General features: G+C 40.5%; 2 protein-coding genes across 2 annotated transcripts; both read left to right on the top strand.

The window, feature by feature from the left end:
• PHAX (phosphorylated adaptor for RNA export) lies at positions 1–16815 on the top strand. The gene is made up of 5 exons (XM_023617782.2): positions 1–448; positions 2183–2796; positions 5010–5130; positions 7114–7197; positions 15553–16815. The coding sequence occupies exons 1-5, from the start codon at positions 353–355 to the stop codon at positions 15820–15822; spliced, it is 1185 nt and encodes a 394-aa protein (XP_023473550.1). The 5' UTR covers positions 1–352; the 3' UTR covers positions 15823–16815.
• Positions 16816–18372: 1557 nt separating this feature from the next.
• On the top strand, positions 18373–22181 carry SPMIP10 (sperm microtubule inner protein 10). The gene is made up of 3 exons (XM_001504485.5): positions 18373–18587; positions 19135–19243; positions 21915–22181. The coding sequence occupies exons 1-3, from the start codon at positions 18502–18504 to the stop codon at positions 22122–22124; spliced, it is 405 nt and encodes a 134-aa protein (XP_001504535.1). The 5' UTR covers positions 18373–18501; the 3' UTR covers positions 22125–22181.
• The last annotated feature ends 999 nt before the right edge of the window (positions 22182–23180 follow it).

Below are 23180 nucleotides of genomic sequence, written 5' to 3'. Positions count from 1 at the left end.
GCAGAAGCAAGAATGGAAGCAGGGAGGCCTGCCCGGAGCATCCCGGTGAGGCGTGTGAGGCCAAGGGAGTCCCCGGTGGCCGCTGTCCGTGCACAAACGTGGCCTTGCACGAAAATCAAGTCTGGAAGAAAACGCGCCCAAGTGCTGCGGAAACCGGAGTCGTCTTCCCGGCGTCGCTCGAACGAGTGGTTCGCAAAGACGGCGCCTCCCGCTCAGTCCTGACCCAGGCGCCGGGGAGCCGCACGCCGGCGGGTGGCAGCAGCTCCTCGCGGGGGCGCCCGCGCAGCCGCCGCCGGCCCGCCGTGCCCGCCCCCCGCCGGAAGTGCTCTCCCGAGCGCCGCGCCGCGGGAAGATGGCGCAGGAGGCCGGCGACATGGAAGATGGGCAGCTTTCCGACTCGGATTCCGACATGACGGTCGCACCGAGCGACAGGCCGCTGCAGGTGCCGGTGAGTGGGGAGGGCGCGCGGAGCCCGGGCCGCGGGAGGCGGCGGCGGGGAGGGCGAGGCGCGCGGGCGGCGCGGGCGGGGGCAGCGGCGGCGGGGAGGCAGCCGGGCCGGCGTTCGCGGCGAGGGGGGGCTCGCGGGCCTCGCGGCCTCCCGGAGCCCGGCGTGCGGCCGCCTCCTCTCCGCTTCGCATGCGCCGCCGTTCGTTTTCTGAACCTGAGTCCCCCCTCCATCGGGCCGAGTTGTCCCGGAAGGGCATCTGTTGCCGAAAATACAGAATCTGGGAACGTCGCCCCGAAACGGCCCATGGCGCTCATTTTCGCCCAGAGCAGAGAGGGAGACTGAGGACCAGGAATGAAGTTCATCACTTGCTCAGGGGCCTGGTCTGCCATATTCCCATCGAACCTAGCTTCGTCACGCGCTAAGGTGGCACTAGGTTTTGTATTAGCATCCCAGTTTTCTGAATGGGAATTTGTCTTGACTGCGGTACTCGGTAGCAAGCTCTTTTAGAGGGCTTTGGTGCCGGGCTGCCCGCCTTCGAATTCTGGCGCCGCCACTCTGTGACCTGTGGCAGGTTATTTAGCCTCGTGGCCCAGGTGTACAGTAGGAATGATAATAGTACGCCACTGATAGCGCGGTTGTGAGGACTCACTGGAGCATACAGCACACGGTAATGCCTGGCAAACGTTAGCTGCCATTATTATTTGAGGATAGGAAGACTGTCTTCTTATTGACTTAAGTCAGCCCACCCCCATTCCTAGCACATAATAGGATCTCAATAAATCCTTGGTTTAGTGTTTAATACAAAAAACAAAGGTGATCCCTTTTAGATATAAATGTCTTAGGAAATTGGTACCAAGATGTTTTGTGTTTCGGTCTCTTTCAGGCTGTTTTACTTAGATTGTCCCATGACTTGGTAAACTTAATGCTATGGACTCTCCAGTTTTACAAGTAATATTTCAGGGATTCTAAGAGGAGTGTAATCACAAAACCAAGTGAAGTTGATGTGTCCAAATGCAAGACAGGGGTCTTTGGAAAGAAAGAAAACAAATTGTTTTAACTGCTAGTAACAGTTATTGTGTATGTCATTTTCAAACATTCTGACAATAACAAAAAGATTTGAAATCTTCTAAAAGTGAGAATTAAGAGCTTCGGTAATTTTTTAAAAGGAGGTCTTAGAATTAAGTACTGCATTTAGCTATAGAAATAAGAATTTGTGGCTTTATTTGTGATGCGGCTGGACTTTGAGAGTATTATGCTAAGCGAAATAAGTCAAATTCAAATGCCATATGGTTTTGCTCGAATGCGGAAGATAAACACACACAGATACGGAGAAAAGATTGGTAATTACCACAGGGTAAGGGGATGGGAGAGAGTGAAAGGGTTAAAAGAGTACAAAGGTAGAATGACAGATGAAACTAGACTTTTGGTGGTGAACACAATGCAGTCGATATAGAATCCATAATATGATGTACATCTGAAATTCACACAGTGTTATAAACCAATGTGACCTCAATAAGATAATTTAAAAAAAAAGAATTTGTGGCTTTAATATTGGCAAATTCCATGTGGAACTTTAGAAAAAGTAGAGACTAGATTGGTTTCAGAGATGTCTTTGAAGATCAGTTCTGTTTCAGAATGGTCCAGCTGAATCCCTAAGTAATTTTTTTTAAATAGCAGTTGGTAGGTGGAGTTAATGTGTTTTGCGGAGTTGACTGTATTTCCTTTCACTTGCAGAAAGTGCTAGATAGGGACAGTGCAGCAAGGCCCTTCCAGGATCCTGCCGCGGCATGTGCACCAGTATCACATTACCGGACTGTTAAAAGCGTGGATTCGAGTGAAGAGAGTTTTTCCGATTCAGATGATGATAGCTCTCTTTGGAAACGCAAGCGACAGAAATGTTTTAACCCTCCTCCCAAACCAGAGCCTTTTCAGTTTGGCCAGAGCAGCCAGAAACCCCCTGTTGCCGGAGGAAAGAAGGTTAACAACATATGGGGTGCTGTGCTGCAAGAACAGAATCAAGATGCGGTGGCCACTGAACTTGGGATCTTGGGAATGGAGGGCACTATTGACAAAAGCAGGCAATCTGAGACCTACAATTATTTGCTTGCTAAGAAACTGAAGAGGGAATCTCAAGAACACACAAAAGAATTAGACAAAGAGCTAGATGAATATATGCATGGTGGCAAAAAAACGGGATCAAAGGAAGAGGAAAATGGGCAAGGTCATCTCAAACGGAAACGACCTGTCAAAGACAGACTAGGGGACAGAGTAGAAATGAACTATAAAGGCCGGTATGAGATCACAGAGGATGATTCTCAAGAGAAAGTGGCTGATGAAATTTCTTTCAGGTGAGCATTTAAATTTGTCCTACAGATGAGCATTTAACCAACTATCTTCTGTTTATCGGAAATGAAATAGATTCCAGATACATTAATGATGATCCTTTTTGAGATTTTTTAATTGAAGGAACAAACTCTGGGCTTACTTGGTTATGTGAATATATTTGGATTTTCTAACATTTGGACAGGCCTGATAGAATAATTTTTGGAGACTTTTATAAACTTTTAAGCAGCTCTTTCCATTTAGTGCTATAGAGCTCTTTAGATACAAACATCTTTTTAATCATGTGTTTTTTTAAGTTTTCAAATACTCATGACTTTTTTTTTTACAGCTTAATTGAGGCAAATTGTACATATGATAAAATTTACTCTTTTCAAGTGTTGATTTTTTTTAGTAAATTTATCAGTTGTACAACCATTACCATAAACCACTTTTTAAACATTTCTGTAACCCCAGTAAGATTCCTCTTACCCATAAGCCCATTTAAAGTTAATCCTGTTCCCGTCCCCAGATAACTGGTAATCTACTTTGTTAGTATAAATTTTCATTTTCTGGACGTTTCGTATTAATGGAATCTTAGAGTGTGTGGTCTCTTGTGCCTGGCTTCCTTCACTTAGTGTAATGTTTTTGAGACTGGTTCATGTTGTAGCAGGAATCAACTATTTACTTATGTGTGCACGCACACATATACACACATCCATATTGAATTGCTATTCCACCATTTGGCTATAGTGAATAATGCTATTACAAACTTTCACATGCAGGTCTTTGGACATGTATTTTAATTTCTCTTGGGTAGCTACCTGGGAGTAGAATTACTTGATATCTTGTAAATTTATATTTCATGTATTTTTAACAAGTTCAAATTTTAACTTCGTTAGCTCTAAATGACTGATGAATACTGACACAAATTTGAAAACAGATATGGTTCAAGAGTAATATAGCTGGTAGGAAAACAAGTATTTACTTTCCAGGCAAGCCTGTCAACACTAGTACTGGCTTTTTGAAATACCGAGTGAGTTTGGAATTGAGTGCCGAATAAGAACTTAGAGATTTTGTAAACCAAAGCCTTCACTTTACAGATAAGGAAACTGAGGCCCAATAGTTAGGTGGCTTGCCCAAGGTCACAAACTTAAGTGTCAGGCCTGGAACCAAACTCTGGTCCCTTTGTTCCTGGTCTAGTGCTCTTTCCACAGTAATGTACTGCCTCCTCTTGAGGAGAAACAGGAAGCCGGGTCTCGTTAGGGAACGGGTAGGACTTCAGCAATATTGGTCCTCTTCATCTCTGTGGAGTGTGGGCTCCAACGTTAGAAGTGTTACTTAGGCTCCCTGTATTTTTACCTCTCGATGATGAAATGAAAATAATCGTACCTGCATCATAAGGTTGTTGAGAGAATTAACTGAGATGATGTATATAGAGTTCTTAGGATTGTGCATATCCCATAATAAGCTGTCAGTAGGTATTAGCTATATCCTTTGTTCTGAGGCAGGGAACCTGTGAGGGAAAGATTCTATCCATTTGTTTGTTTGTTTTTAAAGATTGACACCTGAGCTAACATCTCTTGCCAGTCTTCTTTTTTTTTTCTTCTTCTTCTTCTCCCCAAAGTCCCCCAGTACATAGTTGTATATTCAGGTTGTAGGTCCTCCTGGCTCTGCTGTGTGGGACACCACCTCAGCGTGACCTGATGAGTGGTGCCACGTCCACTCCCAGGATCTGAACCAGCGAAACCCTGGGCCACCAAAGCAGAGTGTACAAACCTAACCACTCAGCCGTGGGGCCGGCCCCCATATTCTGTTCATTTGAAAGCTCCCAGACATCTCTGGAGTTAGGAGAGCTAACTTTTAGTCATAATAATTGAAAGCAGAGTGTATGTTTGTTATTTGTTTTGACAGGAGAGGACTGGTTTTATGTGCTTTTGCTTTTAGCCTTGCATTCCCCTTGCTGTATGTGCACATTTATTTTGAAATCCACCATAATCCAGGAAGGGAAAATGAAGAGGCCAGTTACGGGACTGGAGGTGGTTACTGTCTCCTTGAGTGATCCAAGATAGGAATGTTTCTATGTCAGTGATTCCAAGGTTAAATATTGAAGATTTCGAAAAGCAAATGTTAAAATAGGATTTTAATTCTTGTTGAGGACTAACCTAGAGACTAAGGTAGATTTCTTCAACTTTATACAACAATTAAAGAGGTTAATATTACTTTATTTCTTCCTTATTAGGTTGCAGGAACCAAAGAAAGATCTAATAGCCCGAGTGGTGAGGATAATTGGGAATAAAAAGGCAATTGAACTTCTCATGGAAACTGCTGAAGTTGAACAAAATGGTGGCCTTTTTATAATGGTAAGTCTAACTGCTTCATTGTTTCTGGTTTTGTGTTGTGTTTCATGTGTTTTTTGTTTTTTTTTTTTTGAGGAAGATTAGCCCTGAGTTAACATCTGCTGCCAATCCTCTTTTTGCTGAGGAAGACTGGCCATGAGCTAACATCCTTGCCCATCTTCCTCTACTTTATATGTGGGATGCCTGCCACAGCATGGCTTGACAAGCGGTGCGTAGGTCCACGCTCAGGATCCAGACCAGTGAACCCTGGGCTGCCGAAGCAGAACACCTGAACTTAACTGCTGCACCACCGGGCCAGCCACTTATGTGATTTTTTACAGAATAAACCTCTCTGATCATTGGATCTCTTATGTATCATAACATATTTCGGTGTGTTTAAGATGTTTAAAAACTTCTTTAATAATGAAGACTGAATTTAAAAATGCAGTATAATTGGTTTTTGCAATTAATCCTTTCCTTACAAAAAACGTACATAAATTGTAGCCTGTTAATCTGCAGTCAACAACACATCTCTTATAGGATTTATTAAGAGTAAGGGCTAAAATTTTAAGAGTCCAGGGGGAACCTCGAAGCTCAGATTTGAGAATATGGGTTTTGGAATTTGGGGTGCCTTGTTTTGAATTATGGGTCTGCAACTTATTAGGTGTGAGATTTGGCTAAATTATTTGGCTTCTCAGAGCCTCAGTCTCCCAACTGTAAAATGGGCATTAATCTTATGTCATAAGGATCAGAGATGATGCACATAAAGTGCTTCTCACAATGCCCAGCGCTTAGTGATGGTGAACAGAGTGGTGTTGCTTTTGATTTATTCATGCATTCTTGACATTTGGTTCTTCGGGGGGGGGTGGGGGCGGGAATCTTATTCTTGTTATGTATAGAGCACAGGTAGATACACAGTGTATCTGTGAGTATTAAATTTCATGGGTGGTGGGGGGGGAGTAGGAGAAAAATTGTCTGAAAAGGCTCCTGGGGTAGGGGAAGCACTAATGAAAAAACAAGGTTGAGAACCCTTTGCTGGCTGAGTGGCAGGAAGAGCAGTCTTGGCTCGGGCTGGCTCTCAGGCAGTGGCAATGGATCCCACAGAGTGGTTTTGCAGGTCTCATTTAACTCAGTTTCCCCACACAGTGAGGATGACGTTTGAGTGGCTTCCTTCTTATTTGCTCCTCCTGAATCTGAATGGTCACATCACAAGAGAATAAATCAGTATTATGCTGTGGACATGGAGAGAAAAGAAACCAGTTAGAATTGAGACCATTGGCTGAGGAAACAGCCTATGAACGTAGATTACAGAAGTCAAAAGAGAAGTTAGCAACAAAACGATTATAATAATCGTGAATGTACGGGCACCCTTGTTTGTGTCACTGTTGAGGTACTTTGATTTTTGTTTAGCTCAGCATAAAGTTATGGATTCATCAATGTTTTAATACTGTAGTAATTAAACTTGATATTCCAGAGAGCTAATGAAGATCTGCTGAATGTTAACTATGTGCCAGGCACTGCTCTAGACAGAAGCTTATGTTGTAGTTGGGGGTGGGAGGAAGACAGTCTCTAAAGAATAAATATAGGGGCTGGCCCAGTGGCTTAGTGGTTAAGTTCATGCATTCTGCTTTGGTGGCCCAGGGTTCACGGGTTCAGATCCCAGGCGTGGACCTACACACCACTCATCAAGTCATAGTCTGGTGGTGTTCTGCATATAAAAAATAGAGGAAGATTAGCACAGAGGTTAGCTCAGGGCCAATCTTCCTCACCAAAAAAAAAAAAGAATAAATATAATATCTTCAAGTATGTTAGAAAGTGATAAATGCTCTGGGAAAAGAAGTAAATCAAATGGAGATATAGAGAGGAGGGGAGAGGAAGACATTGCAGATAAACTGCAGTGGTCAGGGTAGACTTTATCATCTCCTTGGGCACTTCTCTGTTTAAAAAATGCTCTGGCCATTCATGGGAAGAGTCTATACAGGATAATTTCTCTGTTCCTTTTTGTAGAATGGTAGTCGAAGAAGAACACCGGGTGGAGTTTTTCTGAATCTCCTGAAAAACACTCCTAGTATCAGCGAGGAACAAATTAAGGTAAAAATGATAATGTCCTTAACTTTTAAGATCCTTCGTAATTTGACTTCTACTCAGCTTCCAGCTTCATTTTCTATTAATCTGTCACCTGCTCTGCTTTAAATTGACTAATTTTGTCATTGTCTCATTTCAAGTAAAACTTGTGCCTTTTGTAAAGCTCTGCCTCCTCTTTTTCTTCCCGTTCAGAGCCAAGATAAGATTTCTTTTATGGCAGTTTTTCCTAGTCTCTTAGCATGTAGTTATTTTTTAATCTTCCTACAACTTTTTATTAATGAAGAATTTCAGACATGCAGAAGAGATGAAAGAATAATAGGACGAATACCCATATATCCTCCACCTACATTCAGGGGTTGTTAATATTTTGACATTCCTGTTTTACCTGTACAATTTTTTTCCATACCATTTGGAAATAAGTTGCAAACATCATGATACTCAGCCTTAGTTACTTCAACACGCATCCCCCAATAATAAGGACAATATCCTACACGGCCACACCTCAGAGAAATAAAAACAATTTCACAGTATCATCCAGTATCTTGACCTTATTCCAATTTCTTGAATTGTCCCGAGAATGTATTTTATTTCTTTTTTCTCCCCCAAACCAGGATCCTATCTAGATTTCCACATTCCATTTGTTATATCTCTTTTGATCTTTTTAATCCCACATTTTCCTTTATGATTTAGACCTTTTCAAGAGTCTAAGATGGTTATCTTATAGAAGGTACCACATTGTGGTGTCTACTCAAGAATTTATTTCATTCACTTCTCTATCTCTGATATTTCTTATAAACTAGAAGCTAGGCTTATCAGTATTCTTAATCATTTTTGTGTTACTAGGATTTCTTGTATGGGAACTTTTCAACAGTGTGGGTCTTTCTCAACTCAATATTTGATATGTTTTAATTTTTTAATTAAGAAACATTTGCATTTAGCAGATATGATCGAGATAGAGAGCCAGCTTCTTGCATAGGAAAGAGCTGGTGCACGTGCAGCACAGCTGCTCTGTGTGAAGCTTTTGTATTCTCTTTAGAATAACAGTGGGCGGTAAAGGTGATAGGACCGTGTTTGAGCTGTACTGACTATAATGCTAATGATGACAGGTCAATAAAGCCATTTCTCTTGAGCTGATGCTCCATGTAATCATATTCTGCTCAATGTTGTTTCTTTTCTGACTATGCACTTCCAGTCATTTTTTTTTTAATCTGTTATTGAAATTCCTACAGGAAATGTAACTGTTATTGCGCATTTGAAGTCTCTAGTTCATAACTGCTTTTATTCCTCATTGGAACAATTATTTTGATAACACAAATCTGTAACAATATAAATTTCCATAGGAACACAACTGTTGAATGGTAGAACAGAACTTATACCTTAACATTCCTCCTCCCCTCCAAAGTAAACCCTGACAAAAAGTGTATATTTAGAAAGAACATTCTTTGTTGGTTTTTGTTTGATAGCAAAATGTCACTCTTTTCAGAGAAATAGCATGATGTGATGAAAAGAATTCTAATTCTCTAAGATTCAAAATCTGAGTTTAATCTTATTTTTGCCGTTTAGTGATTATATAACTGTGAGCAGATCACTTACTCTCCCTCAGCCTCAATTTTCTCATAAAGTGGAGGTTTTAATATGTGCCCTGCCTATTTAATAGAGCTATAAAAAGATTAAATAAAGTAGTATCTAGAAAAGCTTTTTGTAATTAACTAAGCCTTGGACAAATAATTTCGAGAAGCAGGAGAGAAGGAAATAACATTTAGTCACTGTGTGCCTGGCACTAGGCCAAATATTTATATGACTTAATGTTTACCACAGTCTATCAAAGTGTGTGTTAGCCTGTTATGCCAGTGAAGAGAAATAAAAATGATATGCTTGGGATTACGTGGAACAGTGACTTCAAACCCCTGTTTTCATTGAATCACATGTCTTGAAATTCAGCTCTCCTAATTCATTGTGGAGAATGGGATTTTGATGTTTGTAGGGGTTTTTTTTATGTTAGTCTACCAGAAACCTTGCAGTGTAACAAACATTTGAAATATCTAATAATAGGGGGAAGTTGACTTATGGGACATTTTTTGTTGTTGTTGTTTAGAATTTTTTTTTTTTTTTAAGATTTTAATTTTTTCCTTTTTCTCCCTAAAGCCCCCCGGTACATAGTTGTATATTCTTGGTTGTGGGTCCTTCTAGTTGTGGCATGTGGGACGCTGCCTCAGCGTGGTTTGATGAGCAGTGCCATGTCCGCGCCCAGGATTCGAACCAACGAAACACTGGGCCGCCTGCAGCGGAGCACGTGAACTTAACCACTCGGCCACGGGGCCAGCCCCTATAGGGACATTTTTTAACAGACTATCCTGTAGCCCCCATTTTTGTGAAATAATTTTAAGAAAATGCAGTTAACACTGAATTTTTTTAAAAGACAAAGTACAAATTTATAAAGGAAAAGAGGCACGAGACAATAGATTGGTGTGTAAAACTCTAAAATGTTGCCAATGATTTGGTCTGTTGTGAGAGGTTATAAATGTTTTGGCTTTAAAGATTTTTCTCTGTGTTTCCAAATTTTCTGCATGTGCGTAGATTGAGTACCTTTACTGTTAGAGGAAAAAACCTGAAGGCAAATAGGATTTTATTATAGGTAATTTTATATGCCATCCAAATGGTGATGTTATAGGTATTCTTTTCATTGCTATATCACTAGGAATCACAGTCTGTAAAACTTGAAAGCCAGAACTGAACTGAGTGGGCTTGTTTTCCTTTTTTTCATTTGATTTTGTTTTGGTATATGACTTGGGAATTATTTAAGTTTTGTTTTAGAAAATACAAAGTTTATGAATAGAAAAAGTTAATTTGCTGTTTTATGATTTGTGATTCTGCTCTGATTTTTTTCATTTTGTGGTTACCATGAGCTTCGTATGAAAGATGTCATAGATGAGATAGTCCTTTTTCTGATAACCTCTTATCTCCATTAGTCTATGCGGGTTCCATCCTTTTCCTCTCCCCGTCTATTTTTTGTGTTCACAAATTCTTTTTTGTGTTGTGAGTTTGTGACCAAATTCAAGTGGTTGTAGTTATTTTTGATGCTTTCTTTCCCTTTATCCTTTATGTTATGATTGTTTATTTACCTATTCTGATAGAGAGCTGCAATTTTCTGATTCTGTGTATCTCCATTCTCAAAGCTTTGTATACCTTTGCCTTTTCATTTCAGGTAGGAGGGCTCCTGTCAACATTTCTTGTAAAGCAGGTCTTGTGCTGATGAACTCCCTTAGCTTTTGTTTGTCTGGGAAAGCTTTTATTTCTCCATCATATTTGAAGGGTAATTTCATTGGATAGAGTATTCTTGGCTGATAGTTTTTATCTTTCAGTATTTTTTTTTTTTTTTTTGAGGAAGATTAGCCCTGAGCTAACTCCTGCCAGTCCTCCTCTTTTTGCTGAGGAAGCCTGGCCCTGAGCTAACATCGTGCCCATTTTCCTCTACTTTATATGTGGGATGCCTACCACAGCATGGCGTGCCAAGCGGTGCCATATCCGCACCCGGGATCTGAACCGGCGAATCCCAAGAAGCGGAACATGCAAACTTAACCGCTGCGCCACCAGGCCAGCCCCAGTCTTTCAGTATTTTGAATTTATCATTCCACTCTCTCCTAGCCCATAGGGTTTCTGCTAAGAAATCCCCTGAATGCCTGATGGGGGTTCCTTTGTAGGTTATTTTCTTCTCTTTTGCTGGTCTTAGTATTTTTTCTTTTGTCATTGACTTTTGACAGTTTTAATAGTATATGCCTTGGAGGTCTTTTTGCATTGATGTAATCAGGAGTTCTATTAGCTTCAGGTACTTGCATGTCCAATTCCGTCCCCAGGTTTGGGAAGTCCTTAGTTATTATTTCTTTAAATAGGCTTTCTGCTCCTTTCTCCATCTCTTCTCCTTCTGGGGTACCTATATTGCTTATCTTACTTTTCCTAATTGAGTTGGATTTTCTTGGAGAATTTTTTCGTTTTTTTAAAATCTTAATTCTCTCTTCCACCGGAATCATTTCTAAGTCTCTGTCTTTGAGCTCACTAATTCTCTCCTCCATATGGTCTGCTCAGTTTTTAATGCTTTCTACATTATTTTTCATCTCATTAATTGTATTCTTCATCTCCAGAATTTCTGTTTGGTTTTTTTTAGAGTTTCAGTCTCTTTGGTGATGATATCGTTCTGTTCATTAATTTTATTCCTGAGCTCATTGAACTGTCTTTCTGAGTTTCCTTATAACTCACTGAGTTTCTTTATGACAGCTATTTTGAATTCTCTGTCAGTTAGATTGTAATCTTCTGTGACTTGAAGTTTAGTTTCTGGAGAGTTATCATTCTCTTTCTGGTCTGTGTTACTGTAGTTCTCGTGGTGTTTGATGAGCTGATGCTCTGCTGGCACATTTGTGTTAGTAACCACCTTTCTTATTTTGGTACAGCTTTGGTTACTTTGGTTCTGAGCTGCTTCTAGTTGTATTTGAGAGCTTATACTTTACACCCTCCACTGCCTTTGCTAGAGGTGTCATCATTGCCCTCCTTGTGTCGCTTGTGCCTCTGAGGTTGCTGGTGCCTTGCTGCTTACAACATTACTGCAGTTTCAGGTGTCACCGCTGGGGTCACTAGGCTGCAGGCACTTCTGATGCTTCTGGGGTTGCCTGGGTCTTGTGTTCCTCCACTGGTTCTCTGCAGGTTTTCCATGGGCTAGGATGCTGCTGCTCCCAGGTTGTCTAGGGGTGCTGGTTGCACCACTGCCAGGGTTGCTGGGTTCACTGGTGTTGCTGTCACTGCTGGTGGCCCAGGGACCCAGGGATTTGTATGCAGCCCCAGCTGCTGGTGGAGCTAGTGTCGGGGGTGCCACCACTGGGGGTTGCGTCACCAGTTATACTGTGGTTCCTGAAGCCTCTGGTTGCAGGTTCTCCCTGCCACCACCTGTGGGGAGCAGGGGCTAGGCAGAGAGAGGTTGTTGTTGCTGCTCACTCAGCAGCCTCTGGTCTCTGGCATTAGCCAGTGTGTTTTGAAAACTCAGCTCAGGACACCCTTCGCCAGCCAGGAAAAGCCAAGTTTTGTATACTGTCCCACTTTTGGAAAGACCTGGCCACTGCCAGGGGAGGGCGAGGAGGTGCACACACTGGATCCACTGGGAGATGGGCAGGGAGCAAGCTGTACCCCTTTTTTATGCCCGCACAGTGACTGCTCACAGATGTGTGGGCTGGATCCACTGGGAGACCAGGTGGGAAGCAAGCTGCATCGGTTTTTTTCTGCTCCTACCAAGTCCCCTTGTAGTGGCATGAGCTGCAGCAACCTCTAGTAGGTGCACCCATCAGTGTGAGGATCCACCCTCTGAATGGCTGCTGCCAGGGAAGGGGTAGGGGACTACTCCCCTAGGTCCACTGCCTCCCCAGGGGCCAGTCCACCCACCTCTGGATGTATAGATGCGTGGATCTCTTATGTGCCCTGTTGTGCTGTGTAGGGTGTCTCTTTTTTTTTTTTTGAGGAAGATTAGCCCTGGATTAACTACTGCCAATCCTCCTCTTTTTGCTGAGGAAGACTGGCTCTGAGCTAACAACCCTGCCTATCTTCCTCTACTTTATACGTGGAATGCCTACCACAGCATGGCTTTTGCCAGGTGGTGCCGTGTCCACACCTGGGATCCGAACTGGTGAACCCCGGGCCACCGAGAAGCGGAACGTGCGAACTTAACCACTGTGCCACTGGGCTGACCCCAGGAATCCTTTGTTGGTCAATTAGTGTCCAGTCGGTTGTAACTTAGAGGGGGGAGACAGAGGGAACAACTCACTCTGCCATGATCCTGACATCACTCAATTTGCTATATTTTTAAAAAGCTCAGCTATCAAGATCTTCCTCTGCAGGTAGTTTATAGTTCAGTTTTTTTAACTTGTAGAGTTCATTGTACATAGATGTGGATGGGGCGAAAGAATTGCTCTCAGATTATCTGTTGTCTGCTTTTGTTGTTGCTACATTAACAACATGCTACAACATTTCTTTGGGCCTTTCCCCAGTTTGTTCTGTTTAACCCATGGGAGTAACGTTCCTTTTTAATGAGGCTTGCCGTATTTGGAAGGAAAGGGGAAACTTCATAATTTTGCTTAGTGTTGTCAAGCATTGTACTTCATAGGATTGTTTTTATCAAGATGCTAGGATGTACGTCCACATAAAATGAAAATGCTGCTGTCTACTTACAGCTTCTTTTTATCTTTCCACTCAAAGGTAAGTAGGCTCTTGAAACACTTGTGAATTATTATACTTTTGTGAAGGCAACATAATAGGGTTTAAGAGTATGGATTTGGAGAAATCATAAATGAGTTTAGACTTTATACCCTCTCATGTTAGCTCTGTAATCTTGTGCCCTCCTTTCCTCATCTGAAAACAAGGGTAGTATACTTACCTCGTAAGGTTCTTGTGAGAATGAAAAGAGTTAACGTGTGTGTCAAGTTCTTAGCATAATCCCTGGCACAGAAAAGTGCTCGTTCAGTAGATGGTAGCCAGCCTCATTTTCCTCTGAATTCACCTTTTTTGTCCTTCCTGCACTTTATTCTCACATATGTGCCCTCCTCCTCCGCTCCCAGCCCCTCCTTATTTCTGTAGCAAATACTTTTATTCCTCTTCTTCACCAAAAAAATCTGAAGCTTTGCCTTATTCCCGTAATTTCAGGGGTCCTTACTGCTTCCTCTGCTAATTCTGTGTGCTGCGTATAACTATTTAGCATGAATTTTAGAAGGAGAGGGCCCCTTTTATCTCACCATCCTTCACAGTGCTGTTTATAAACAAGAAGAGAGGTGCACATTAAGAATATAATAGGCACTGGCTTAATTCAGCTTTTAAGAGTCCCTTCCCAGAAGAGAATAGGGTGTCAAGAGGCCGACCCAGTGGCACAGAGGTTAAGTGCACACATTCCGCTTTGGGGGCCCGGGGTTCGCTGGTTCAGATCCCGGGTGTGGACATGGCACCACTTGGCAAGCCATGCTGTGGTAGGCATCCCACAAATAAAATAGAGGAAGATGGGGGCTGGCCCCGTGGCCGAGTGGTTAAGTTCGCACGCTCCGCTGCAGGTGGCCCAGTGTTTCATTGGTTCGAATCCTGGGCGCGGACATGGCACTGCTCATCAAACCACGCTGAGGCAGCATCCCACATGCCACAACTAGAAGGACCCACAACGAAGAATATACAACTATGTACTGGGGGGCTTTGGGGAGAAAAAGGGAAAAAATAAAAATCTTTAAAAAAAAAAAAAATAGCGGAAGATGGGCACGGCTGTTAGCTCAGGGCTAATCTTCCTTAAAAAAAAAAGAAAAGAAAAGAGAGAGAATAGGATGTCGGAAGTGTGTCCTGCCTATACTAGCTTCTCTTTTAAACCTTTGAACCTTCTCTGTCGTAGCAGAGTCATTTAGCCTTCTCTTTAGATCCCTGACCTACTCTTTTGTACCCTCGGAAACTATATTTATCTGCTCTGTCAGGGTCCCAGATGTTATTTTATGTTTTTCCATTTAATAGTTCAATGCAAATGTATTTTCTACTTGAACAGTTCTCATTTGCTGGCGGTTTTGCCTCTCACGGGACGTTTGGCCTTGTCTGGAGATGTTTTTGACTTTCACAGTTTGGGGGTGAGGTTGGTATGTGCTAGTGGGTAGAGACCAGGTGCCCTCCAGTGCACGCAGCAGACGGCCGCCACAGAGAACTACAGAGCTTGGAATTTCAGTAGTGCCAAGGTTGAGAAACCCTATATTAGAAGAATCTCTTACTTTCATGCTTTAAAATCCCATTTCAGGCATTCTGGAATGTGTTGCAGTGCTGGCTATATTATTTTTATGCCTTGTGATAAAAGTTTTTGACAAAGATTTACATTCTCACACATTAATGACAGTAATGTTTTTTAAGGGGTGGAATTTTCTTGCATTGTGTAGATTACGTGATCATGCTCAGTCACAATTCAGGCATGGCTCAGGTTCTCAGTACGGGCAATCACGTATGATTGTGGTGACATTTCAAAGTTAGTATATCTTTATTCCAAAGACTTCTGTTTTTTAATGATAGATTATATTTTATTTAAATCCTAAACAACATGATTTTCCTACTGTATCTTTCCATTTAGAAAATTTTAACTACAGAGTGGTAGAATAAGCATGGGCCCTAGACCTAACACTATGGTGAATTTGAATCATAGCTTCATCCTCTGCTTGCAGTGGGGACTTATTTAATGTCTTGGACTCTGTCTCTAATTATGAGTCTAACAATAATATTTACTTTGTTTTTGTGAGAAGTGGAATTTAAAGAAACAAACTTATAACTTCTAATAAATGATAGTTCTTATTTACCCAAGTTATTCCTTTATTGTAGGACATTTTCTACGTTGAAAATCAAAAAGAATATGAAAATAAAAAAGCTGCTAGGAAGAGGAGAACACAGGTGTTGGGGAAAAAGATGAAACAAGCCATTAAAAGTCTAAATTTTCAAGAAGAAGATGATACATCACGAGAAACTTTCGCAAGTGACACAAATGAGGCCCTGGCCTCTCTTGATGAATCGCAGGAAGGACATGGAGAGACAAAGTTGGATGCGGAGGAAGCCATTGAAGTTGATCATTCTCATGATTTGGATATCTTTTAGTACATTTTGAGAAATGTCTTTCTAAAATAACATTGTAATAAACCATTTCTACTGAGGTTGCTTCATTTTACTTTGCACTGATCAACATAAAAATCTGAAAAGAACCATTTTCTTGTTTTAAATAAAATCGAATATGTGGGGAGGTGAATGCGATTGGTAGAAACATGTAAAAATGTCTTATGTCTGAGAAAATACTGAAAAGTATACAGTGGAGGATTTAGTTTCTCATTCTGTTGCATGTGCTAATAATTACTAGTTGATAATCAGTTTAGTCCAGGTCATTATAACATGCCATTTAAAAGTTTGTTTTCTTTTTCTGATTTGTCTTTGCAGTGAGTTATGATCGGTTTCAAAACATTCCATTAAAAGATCCTAAGAAGACATAGATCGTTCAGCTATTACAAGTGTATTCAAATTTACGTTTTCTGTGCTCTAAGCACTTTTAGGCAATTTTAAAATAGGTTTATACCGATGGCTTTTCCCACTTATGTCCAGAAGTAAATAAACATCAGAAGTTTTTCAAAGAAGTATTGATTCTTAACTTTAACTTTGTTTTGACTTCTTAATTAACTTGGTCATATACTAAATTCTGAATGTGATCCATACCTGTGTAATTACCATGGACATTTAAAAAATTCCCAGTGGCAGCCTGCCTAAGCCTGTTTTACCTTATGTTAAGGAAGTTAGATATTAAAAATGTCACATCTGCATGAAGTTTGAAGTTATGCATTTTTATTGAAGGAAATAAGTAGTTTACTTACGATGTTCCAAGAGTTGACTATAGTTTATAAAAAAGATTAAGAAAAAATATGTAGGAAGCAATTATAGGCTGTTCTTTGCCGACGGTGTACTTGAAATCTTCCATAGTCCCTAAAGTGGTCATTGAAGTGGGATCTGAGGATCTAAGTGGGAAAAGAAAAGGAAAATGGTTATCGGTTGCTTTTTATTCATAAAAGACTACAAAAATAAAATTAGAATTTTGGCAGTCCTTAATGAGTTTCAAGTGATTTTATCTTTTAATCTCAAATATTCTTTCATAAAAATTGCTATAACCAAGGAAAAAAATATTTTAAATAGCTAACTGAATATTGTTCCTCATTATTTATGAGAAGTGATTTTAAAGTTATAGTACATTCGAAAAATAATCAACATGTAGAACTATAAATGCCACGTATTCATGTAAATACTGCTTGTTTTTCTAGTGAAAATATTGGGTTTTGAAGGGTATTAATGCCTGAGGCTACTTTATTTTCGTTAAATGAATTGCACCATCCCCCACCTTCCTGGTTCATTTTGATCAATAGTGCTTCCTTAACATTTGGAAACCACACAGATTTCTGGTTCATACTGCATCCTAATGTTGTGTATAGAAACTGACACTTCAATTTTTAAAGTTCTTTAAAATTTTGTCTATTGGGGCCGGCCCAATGGCGCAGCGGTTAAGTTCGCACCTTCTGCTTCTCGGCAGCCTGGGGTTCGCCCGTTCGGATCCTGGGTGCGGACATGGCACCGCTTGGCAAAAAGCCATGCTGTGGTAGGCATCCTACGTATAAAGTAGAGGAAGATGGGAATGGATGTTAGCTCAGGGCCAGTCTTTTTCAGCAAAAAAAAGGAGGATTGGCAGTAGTTAGCCCAAGGCTGATCTTCCTCGAAAACGAGTTAATTAATTAAAAAGAATTTTGTCTATTAAAATTATTCTGCTCTAAACCTTTCTGGCTGTCCAGATCTAGGAATGCCTATCCAAACTTGTGTTCAGTTAATAGTCTCACCAAACCAGTACATCTTGCAGTAATTCCTGCTCAGCCTAACATTATCCTACTTGTTGGCTAGTAGGATTGACAACAAAAACACTCCACCTCTCTGTCCTTAAATAGTTCAGGTGCTCATCCTCACTCATAATCTTGCCTTATTAAAATGAATTTTTGTAATCTGAAATCACCTGCAATATGACTCAAATCTTAGGGGATAAAGTGGGTTGAATTGGTTTGGGTTTAAGCAAATTTGATTTACACTTTTTTTTTTTTAAAGATTGGCACCTAAGCCAACATCTGTTGCCAATCTTTTTCTTTTTTCCTTCTCCCCAAAGCCCGCAGTACATAGTTGTATATTCTAGTTGTAGGTCCTTCTGGCTCTGCTATGAGAGATGCTGCCTCAGCATGGCTTGATGAGCAGTGCTAGGCCTGCACCCAGGATCTGAACTGCTGAAACCCTGGGCCACCAAAGTGGAGCATACAAACCCAACCACTCAGCCACAGGGCCGGCCCCTGATTTACACTCTTAAAGTGTGTGTCTAAATAATAAGTGGCGAAGCATAAATGGGACATATATCAACCATACGGAGTATTTAGAGGGAAATCAGCTAAGGGCAAATTCAGGATCTTAATATGAAGTGATTATTTGTGAATAATTGTTTAGTCCTCTACATTTTCTGCTATGTCAAGACTGCAAGCATCCTCACCTTTTAATTGTTCATGATAAGGATGTGTTAAGAAGGGGTAAAAAGAAAAAAAACACTGAAAATAGCTCTAAGCTCTGCACTCTTGAAATCAAAATGCTAATGTAACTGCAATGGGTTGCTATGAAGTTAGCAAAACATTGTTACATCTGAGGCAGCAATGTCGTCATCATTAGACTAGTGAGTGAAGTTCTAGATGAGAATTCCTGTGACTACTGGCAGTGATGGCTTTAGGAAAAGACACTTGTCCTGTCTTACCTAAACTTGTCAACAACTGTTCTGATGAAAATTCATATAAGCCTGCTACTAAGTGAGGACTTAAGGGTTCTGGGTTTTGGGGGTCTTTTTTGCAATCCAGGTGCTACACTGATGAGGACAATTTTGTGCTTCCCCTTGGCATCTATATAGCAAACTTTATGTTCCAGAGGGAAACAATGTATGTGCAGGGAAGGCAAGTTTGACCTGAGTGTAGAGCATGTACTAAATTCAGAAGCTAAATAAATTACTGGTTTTTTTGACTGGCTAGAGATTCCTTTAGGCAGTGGGTAGGCCTGAGGCAGATCATGGTGCGCTGCCTTCTCCCTTAAAATCAGATTGAAATGAACATCAGGGTCAAATTGTAAAGGACAGTATGCAGTTGGCTGTCCAGGCATCAAGTCCAGACTCTTGATCTTGGTGATACTTGGGGATTTAGTGGGTTGATTATCGTTAAGTGAGCCTCAAACCATGGCACAGCACTGTCCAGCTGTGGCGGTCCAGACCTCATGGACACAGCACAACTGCCTGCATTCCCTAGAGGATGCTAAAATTATTCTATTTAACTCACAAGATACCCTTCTTGCTTTCTTAATCTTCAGGTATAGTGAGGTTCATTTGCCACGGTTTTCATTTAAGCAAAGGCTGATCCCGGGACGTTACGTTATGCCTTGGAAAGAAAACATGAAATTCAGGAATGTGAATCTGAAGGTATTTTCCTATAAACATCCATAATAAAAAGCCTACACTATTTAATATATCTATGAATAGACATATATAACTGTACAAAAGCTATTTTTAATTTTTTCCAGCTTTATTGAGGAATAATAGACAAATATTGTATATATTTAAAGTGTACAATGTGATAATGTGATATACATTGTGGAATAATTACCAAGATCAAGATAATTAACATATTCATCACCTCACATGGTTAACTTTCTTTTTTTGTGGTGAGAATGCTTAAGATCTGCTCTCAGCAACTTTCAAGTATCTATTACCATATTATTAACTATAGTCACCATGCTGAACATTAGATCCTCAGAGCTTATTCTTCTTATGACTGAAAGTTTGTACCCTTTGACTTGTATCTCTCCATGTCCCCTCCCCCCAGGGCCTGGCAGCCACCATTCTATTCTCTGACAAAAACCTATTTGATGCGCTTTCACATAAACTTGCAAGCAAAAGTCAAATAGCAATACCTATTCAAATAACCCAGTTATGAACTTAAAATAGATGTAGACCGAAAGATTTCAGGACCATATGTCTACCTTTTCCTCTACATAATGCTAACTCATAGTTGTTAAGAAGCTCATCAGAAGTAGGTGCCATGAATAGTAAAGCTACAGTACAGTAGGCCAGCCCCAGTGGCCTAGTGGTTAAATCAGTGCATTCCACTTTGATGGCCTGGGTTTAGTTCCCAGGTGCAGACCTATACCACTTGTCTGTTAGTGGCCATGCTGTGGCGGCGGCTCATACAAAAAGAGGAAGATTAGCAGTGAATGTTAGTTCAGGGTGAATCTTCCTCAGCCAAAAAAACCCCAAAAACCTACAGCATTTTTAAAGTTGTATTGCACATTCAGCCTGAGAGCTATGGGACCACTTTGCTAGATTTACAGATGAGACTGGTTGCCCATTCAGTTAGTAGTTTCAAAACATTATCCAAATTCAGATTGACCATTCACTTGTGAAAAGGTAAGTTGTTTCTCTAAAGGAGAATAGAATATAATGTAATAATCAGACTACAAGAGAAGATTTCAAGTTAGAATTCCTAGAAAGAAATGTGTTTAATTTGCAAATTTATAATGGATAAGCAATTAATGTTGAATAAGAATATACTTTGCCAAGACAGATGATATTACAAAATATGAATATTATATGTAAAATAAATCACAAAAATATGGCATAATTATTTTCTTATAAAATACACATATGTGATGTAATAAATGAAGCTGCCATTTTCCCTGAGATGATTATTTTATATGTATTTTTATCTGATATTTTGAAAACAAAGATAAAACCAAGGAAATCAAGACTTAGCTAACGGACTTAAATATCAAATTTATATAGTTGTTAAGACTTTCTATAATCTTAATATTGGGCTGTATTTCATGTAATGTAGTGGCTTATCAAGTCATTTTCAAAGTCCTAAATAGCTTTAGCACGGTGACAATATTATACTGACTTTATCTTTTTCGTTTACTAGAACTATAGGGTGTAAACTTTGAGTTGAAGTCAATAATGAAAAACTGTTTTGAATGCATCACAACGTCACTTTTATTCTTGACCTTATTCTTTAGAGTTATAATTCAGCATAATTTTTTCATAAGCTATTTCACTTTTGCAATTTAGTTGACAATGTTCCTAACAATTTTTAAAATATAAATAGTAGGCTGGCCCTGTGGCGTAGTGTTTAAGTTCGTCATGCTCCGCTTTGGTGGCCCCAGTTTGCAGGTTCAGATCCTGGGCATGGACCTACACAACTTGTCAGTCATGCTGTGGCAGCAACCCACATGTAAAATAGAGGAAAGATTGGCACAGACATTAGCTCATGGCTAACCTTCCTCAAGTAAAAAAAGAGGAAGACTGGCAACAGATGTTAGCTCAGGGCTAATCTTCCTCAGCAAAAATAAATAAAATATAATCAGTGACTGGTATATGGAACATTTTACCTTACAGAGAAAAAGTGAAAATTAAATGAGAATTAAATGGAGTGGATGTACACTGAGTAAATGCTAACTATGCTTTCCTTCCTTCTATTTATTCTCACCATTTTTCCTGAAGGAGATGACAGACCACTTAACAAGATAAAAAGGAGAACACAGCATAGAAGAGATGGGGCTGCGCCCCAAGACCAGGCCAGAATGTTATTCAGCCCTATTGAACAGTCAGAAGTGAATGTGTACTGAAGGCAGTAACCTCAAGTAGCTGTTGTTTATCCAGCAGCAGCTGCAGCAGCAGCATACTTTATATCTATTTAATACCTAGTAGTTGGCAAAAGGTTTTTCATTCACATATAATGTTTTATTCAACACTCAAAGAATCCTTTGATAATTCCCATTTTATATTTGAGAAAACTCAGTCTCTTGGTGGGCAGGGGTGGGGGAGTAAATGACCTGTACAAGGTCACGTAAGTTGTGAAGCTAACGTTCTATGATCTGGCTCCAAGTTCATCTTCATAGTCTGCGGTCCACACCGCCGCGCCTCCTGGCGGTCGGAAGACTCCGGCGAGAGAGCGTGGCTTTAAAAAAGGGATGTTGCTCTGTCCACTAGACCTTCCTTCTCGACAGGGACAGTTAGAAAACTACTGGCCAACTTCCATCTTAATCTAATAAAGTGGTGTCTGGTGTGATATTCAGCAGACTTTTTTTTTTTCTCTTAGCATGCGGAGGCGTGTGGGATCTATGCTGGCCCTTTAGAAGACTCTTTGTTTTTGAATCACAGCGAAAGGCTTTGCCATGGGGAAGACCGTAAAGTTGTCTTGAAGAAAGGCCCACCAGAAGCAAAAGTTGCAGACATGCCTTTGCACTCTCCTCTCTCCAGATACCAAAGCACGGTGATTTCCCACGGCTACCGGAGGCGACTGGTCTGAGGGAGGAAGAATAAAGTAATGAAGTGCTTCAATCTGTCTCTTTCTCTCTACCCTCCCAGAGATGTTTAAGTCCATTGTACATTTGTATTTCACCGACAGGTTCAATTTGTTTAAAAGCTATAAGTCAGTTGCATGCGTTGTACATTATAAAAACTTTAGACAGGAAAGAGGCTCCGAGAATATGTGAGATAAAGTGGGGGAGCAAGGAAAACTCACTGAAATTAATGTTACACCAAATAGTTAAGAAGCAGACTGATCGAGTCCTGTGTCTAACCTTACCACACTCCTCTACCTTTCTCTCCTCCTCACTGCATCTTTATTATTCGTTGCCTCCAAAACTCGGCGTCAGATGAGCCAAACTGAAATAGCATTGCAGGATGTAGAATTATTTTTGCTACTTTTCTGACTGCCCCAACACCCGTTTTTCTGCCCCACTCCACTAACACACATACCCCTAAAGCTCTGGACACTGGTAACTAATCAACATGCTAATTAGAAGTGTTTGGCAGGCCACTCTATGATACATCATACAATTTTAGCTGAGTTGTACTTTCTGTATGGGTTCCGTGTATCCGAGTGTCAATTCCTACAGCAAACAGTGGATTCACATAATTTAACAACATAAAAAGGACCATATGCATAGAGGTGCACCACTATGGAAGACAGTATGGTGGTTTCTCAAACAAACGTAGAATCACCTTCTGATCCACTTCTAGATATGTGCCCAGAAGAATTGAAAGCAGGGACTTGAACAGATATTTGTACACCAATCTTGTAGCATTATTCACAATAGCCAAAAGGTGGGAACAACTCAAATGTCCATCAACAGATGAATAGATAAACAAAATGTGATATACGCATGCAATGGAATATTATTCGGCTATAAAATGTAATGAAGTTCTGATACATGCTACAACATGCACAGACCTTGAAAACATTAAGTGAGTCAGTCAGACTCAAAAGGTCAAATATTGTATGATTTCACTTAGATACCTCATATGAGATACCTAGAACAGTCTAATTCCTAGAGAAGAAGGTAGAATGGTAGTTACCGAG

This window comes from Equus caballus, chromosome 14, assembly GCF_041296265.1.
Source record: "Equus caballus isolate H_3958 breed thoroughbred chromosome 14, TB-T2T, whole genome shotgun sequence".
NCBI classification, from domain to species: Eukaryota; Metazoa; Chordata; class Mammalia; order Perissodactyla; family Equidae; genus Equus; species Equus caballus.
The sequence above is the reverse complement of the archived record's forward strand: the minus strand, read 5'-3'. Positions and strand labels throughout refer to the sequence as shown.

Excerpts from the sequence above, each read along its gene's own strand:
- PHAX (XM_023617782.2), top strand. The coding sequence starts at position 353 with ATGGCGCAGGAGGCCGGCGACATGGAAGATGGGCAGCTTTCCGACTCG. Across the intron at positions 449-2,182 it reads ACAGGCCGCTGCAGGTGCCG|AAAGTGCTAGATAGGGACAG; the intron begins GTGAGTGGGGAG and ends TTTCACTTGCAG. Across the intron at positions 2,797-5,009 it reads GCTGATGAAATTTCTTTCAG|GTTGCAGGAACCAAAGAAAG; the intron begins GTGAGCATTTAA and ends CTTCCTTATTAG.
- SPMIP10 (XM_001504485.5), top strand. The coding sequence starts at position 18,502 with ATGGCTTTAGGAAAAGACACTTGTCCTGTCTTACCTAAACTTGTCAAC. Across the intron at positions 18,588-19,134 it reads TCATATAAGCCTGCTACTAA|GTATAGTGAGGTTCATTTGC; the intron begins GTGAGGACTTAA and ends CTTAATCTTCAG. Across the intron at positions 19,244-21,914 it reads TCAGGAATGTGAATCTGAAG|CATGCGGAGGCGTGTGGGAT; the intron begins GTATTTTCCTAT and ends TTTTTCTCTTAG.